This window comes from Palaemon carinicauda, chromosome 25, assembly GCF_036898095.1.
Source record: "Palaemon carinicauda isolate YSFRI2023 chromosome 25, ASM3689809v2, whole genome shotgun sequence".
NCBI lineage: Eukaryota > Metazoa > Arthropoda > Malacostraca > Decapoda > Palaemonidae > Palaemon > Palaemon carinicauda.
Genome location: NC_090749.1, coordinates 104,120,490 through 104,125,489, shown reverse-complemented (window position 1 = coordinate 104,125,489; position 5,000 = coordinate 104,120,490). Strand labels below are relative to the sequence as shown.

The 5,000-nt window shown below is 39.3% G+C and overlaps 2 protein-coding genes across 3 annotated transcripts in view; one reads left to right on the top strand and one right to left on the bottom strand.

Annotated features, from left to right (window-relative positions):
- Positions 1-2,982, top strand: part of LOC137619315 (uncharacterized) — a 9,492-nt gene extending 6,510 nt beyond the window's left edge. Inside the window, exon 3 of the mRNA XM_068349477.1 lies at positions 977-2,982. Within this exon, the coding sequence (XP_068205578.1) occupies positions 977-2,085 (1,109 nt within the window). The 3' untranslated portion in view covers positions 2,086-2,982. The remainder of the gene's footprint in view (positions 1-976) is intronic.
- LOC137619317 (uncharacterized) overlaps positions 1-5,000 on the bottom strand; it is an 87,784-nt gene that overhangs the window by 74,033 nt on the left and 8,751 nt on the right. The gene's annotated exons all lie outside the window — the stretch shown is intronic.

Here is a 5,000-nt window from a genome sequence, read left to right as displayed (position 1 = left end):
ATTCATACGTCATTTCTATGAGTAACATCGTTGGTGCGCAGGCAGCAAGAGCCACATTTTAGACCTACCGTTCTCTAGCCTATGGCCAGTGTGTCTAACCACTGGCCCCTTTGTAAATAAACAAAAGAGAGGACTTTCATCCTAACTTCAGGTGGGGATTTGCCATCTTGCCTTTCTCCTAGGGTGCATCAACGCTGGCGGGGACACGAGTCGGCTGAAGTTTTAATTCCAACAGTCAAGTTCAGTCAGAGCCGAAAGTGCAAGTTGCAATGACCTCAGTGGATTCCATGTATTTAAATTTCAATCTTCCGCCTGCTCCATCCTAATAATTCAATCTTCCGACTGCTCCGTCTTTAAAATTCAATTTTTCCAACTGCTCCGTCCTTAAAATTCAATCTACCGCCTGCTCCATCCTATTAATTCAATCTTCCGACTGCTCCGTCTTTAAAATTCAATTTTTCCAACTGTTCCGTCCTTGTAATTCAATCTACCGCGTGCTCCGTCTTTAAAATTATATTTTTCCAACTGCTACGTCTTTAAAATTCAATTTTTACAACTGCTCCATCCTTAAAATTCAATCTACTGCCTGCTCCGTCTTTAAAATTCAATTTTTCCAACTGATCTGTCCTTAAAATTCAATCTACCGCCTACTCCGTCTTTAAAATTCAATCTTCCGCCTGCTCCGTCCTTATAATACAATCTACCGCCTGCTCCGTCCTTAAAATTCAATTTTCCACCCGTTTCATCCTAATAATTCAATCTTCCGCCTGCTCTGTCCTTATAGTACAATCTACCGCCTGCTCCATCCTTAAAATTCAATCTTCCGCCTGCTCCCTCTGACTGTTCCATATCCACCCTTTATTAAAGATTGCTTTTAATTATATATCTTCGCTTAACCTGTACTTTAGCATCATTACCACTTAACCATGTAATAACTATTAGTGGAATATTGTTATTATTTCCTGTTTCTTTTCAGTGCGCGGGGATGTCGAAGTTCTCGAAGCTGTGAGCAGGCTAAGGAGGTCGCCCCAGGGACTCTTCGGGGGCTTCGGGAGATCCCGCTCACGCGGCAGAAGACCCAAGGGGTACGGTCCTCCCAGGCCACCGGCCAAAGGTTATGGAGCTCCTCCCAAGGCTCCAGCTAAGGGTTACGGAGCTCCTCCCAAGGCTCCAGCTAAAGGCTACGGAGCCCCTCCAAAAGCTCCTCCGAAGGCTCCAGCTAAAGGATACGGAGCCCCTCCAAAAGCTCCCCCAAAGGCTCCAGCTAAAGGATACGGAGCCCCTCCAAAGGCTCCAGCTAAAGGCTATGGAGCCCCTCCAAAGGCTCCCCCAAAGGCTCCAGCTAAAGGCTACGGAGCACCTCCCAAGGCTCCAGCTAAGGGCTATGGACCCCCTCCAAAAGCTCCAAGTCCCTCCTATGGAGCCCCTCCAAAAGCTCCCCCGAAGGCTCCAGCTAAAGGCTACGGAGCTCCTCCCAAGGCTCCAGCTAAAGGATATGGACCACCTCCCAAAGCTCCAAGCCCCTCATATGGAGCCCCTCCCAAAGCTCCAAGTCCCTCATATGGAGCCCCTCCTAAAGCTCCAAGTCCCTCCTATGGAGCTCCTCCCAAAGCTCCAAGTCCATCTTATGGAGCCCCACCAAAAGCTCCAAGTCCCTCCTATGGAGCCCCTCCTAAAGCTCCAAGTCCTTCATATGGAGCCCCTCCAAAAGCACCTAGTCCATCATATGGAGCTCCTGAAAAGGCTCCAAGCCCATCATATGGAGCTCCAGAGAAAGCTCCAAGTCCATCTTATGGAGCTCCGGAAAAGGCTCCAAGCCCATCATATGGAGCTCCTGAAAAAGCTCCAAGTCCATCATATGGAGCCCCTCCAAAAGCACCTAGTCCAACATATGGGGCTCCGGAAAAGGCTCCAAGCCCATCATACGGGGCTCCGGAAAAGGCTCCAAGTCCATCATATGGAGCCCCTCCAAAAGCACCTAGTCCATCATACGGGGCTCCTGAAAAAGCCCCGGCAAAGGCTCCAAGTCCATCATACGGAGCTCCACCTAAGGCCCCTAGCACCTCATACGGTACTCCGAGTTAGGCGTAGCGTGTTCGAGATTTGGTTACCTGAGCTTATGCACTGCCTTTTAATATCAATTCTTTCTTATTTCTATTCAACTGTTCAGCGCAAGACTTAAACTTACAGATAGGCCGACTCGATGAAGCCCAGTTTTGGCGACTAATTCCTTTTCGGTTTGCGAGACCAATACGTTACCAATACTCATGGTTAGCTTTATATTTTCTTTTGGCAATCATTCCAAAATTGATTTATCTTTCTTGTAGGTACAAATCTAAATAGCTTGTTAAATCTATAAGGGAAGATGCGAAAGGCTAACTTTACATGTTCCTTTATTAAAAGTTCTCTTATGCGTTATCAATATAGCGATATAATTTCTCTCGCCAGCTTTGCATAACAGTATTAGATTGAATATTAGATTGAAATCTTTTTGCACGTTATCTCTCCTCATAAGGCCTCTACAACGTCTATAAAGTCCCAGACGGCTAAAATCCCTGGCTTCAATACCACAAGTTCTGACTGCACAGCCTCTCCAATGTTTGAACGCTTCCAGAAGACTAAAATCACTGGCTACAAAACCACTTACACTTACTGCACATCCTCTTCAATGAACGCTTCCAGAAAGCTAAAATTACTGGCTTCACTACCACTTACACTCACTTCACAACCTTTAAATATTGCCTTATAGGCCTACTCTAAGTTTGCATCCAAGTAGGCAAAGATGGTAGGTGCTGGCAGGAGTAGGCTTAGTCTTACGCATGAATTTGAAATACACTAATTCTCATGAGACTGATCTCATAAGTATTTTTATCTCTCTGTGTACACTAGCTTTTTGGGATCAATGTAGTTCAAATCGTCGCCAGCGCGTATGCAGCCTAAGTTAGGTTAGGCTGACGACAAAAACAATTTTTCACCACTGCTAAACCCCCATTTTAATACATTTCAAATTCTCAAACTATCTAATTAACTAATAGTAACATCACTTCATCATTTGTTATGATTTCCCTTTCGTATTTTGAGAAATTTTAATGATTCCTCATCTTTTTCTTATTCAAATCAATGCTTTCCAGTTGCTTATCTAGTAAATTCAATGCATCCTCAAATACTGCTTCACTACAATCACTTGTAACGGCACCTCTTCAAATATGATCTAGCTTGCCACCATTTCACCGGCACACACACACACGTAACTTCTAGTTTCCAATGCTATCCTAAGCTTCTATGCACACTCCCAGCTAATATCCAAAGCTGAGTAAAAACCTTTGTTGAGCTCACTTGTTCTTGTTTTGCTCTTCTATTATCATTTGTTTTCTGTTAGTTTCATTTAGTCTTGTGATCCCTTTAGGTCAATACATATAGTATTAATTGGTACTTAAACACTAGGCTAGACTCAGTCTAGACGTCATACCACAGTGACTGAAGAGTCAAGCTTAGAAAAGTTGAATCATATGAACCTTACAAGTCACTAAATCATAAATAGTTTTAAATCTACAATTGTTTTCAAACAATTAAACACTAATCTTGAGTCACTATAGGACTTATTCATATGTTTCGTAATTTCTTGTTTTTTTCCTGAGCCGACCAATGTCTTAAATTTAATAAAAACTGTCTTATTTTGAGTTAAAAACTGCCTTACTCAAAACAGGTAATGATTTTCAATATATTTTTTCTAATTTGTCATTATTCAAATTAGTTTAACCTTTTTTAAAACTGACAGATCTTCATAATTCCCTCGAATTTTAGGATTCACAAATGTCTAAAACATAAATCTATTATTATATTTACTTTATAAACTACGACCCTAGTTGGAAAAGCAGGATGCTATAAGCCCAGGGGCTCCAACAGCGAAAAAATACCGCAGCGAGGAAAGGAAACAATGAAATTAATAAACTACAAAAGAAGTAATGAACAACTAAAATAAAATATTTCAAGAACAGCAATAACATCAAAACAGATATTTCACAAATAAACTATAAGAAGAGACTTTATGTCAGCCTGTTCAACATCAAAACATTTGCTGCAAGTTTGAACTTTTGACGTTCCACCGATTCAACTACCCCATTAGGAAGATCATTTCACAATTATGTAATGAAAGAATTTGTAATTAGTGTTACTTGTACCAATTACTGTAACCTAACTCCCTTATTTGTTTTTTTATTTTGTTCGTTAAAGTTTTATACTTTTTACACAATGTAGAAATGTGTTAGAAATAAAGTATTTTATATAGAATAAATAGTTCGATATTTGGAAATCCCTTAATTTCTTCTGTGTATTTTGTAATTATTATTATTATATTATTATTATTATCATCTAAGGTCTCATGATGAGCTTGGTGGTATAGATTAAGAATAAAATAGTTTCTTAAATAATTTAGAACGTGAATACCGGTTTGTAATCTATTCTATAAACATTATTCAGCGATATTATACGAGGGCACTATTGCAAGCTTTTAATAAAACGGGTCATATAGTATACAATAGTTACCCCTATTCTCTAATAAAGAAAACTTAATAGTACAGTTTTTTATGAATAACTAATGGGTAACTAAACTATCAAGAAAATCCCAGCATGTACCTATCTAATAGTTAAAAATAACAGTTTATTTTCAAATTTCCTACCTTCATCATACATAGAAAGCTTGCATTATAGTTTCTGTGAGTAAATACCTATAAAATAATCTTATGAAGTCGAAATAAAAATGGGTAGCAGATTTCAAAGGGTGGCTCTTGCAAAATACATTTTGCCATAACATCGAAGAACTGAGGTATATTGATAGAAAAGTAGTTATTTCATTTCCAATGCATTTTAAGTTTAAGAAAATAAATATCAACTAAGATCAGAATTATTCAAATGCCTTTAGTCATATTTGAATTTTCTGATTTCACGTAAATTAATATTAAACTTTATGAGTGAGTATGATTTCATAGATTTTATTTATT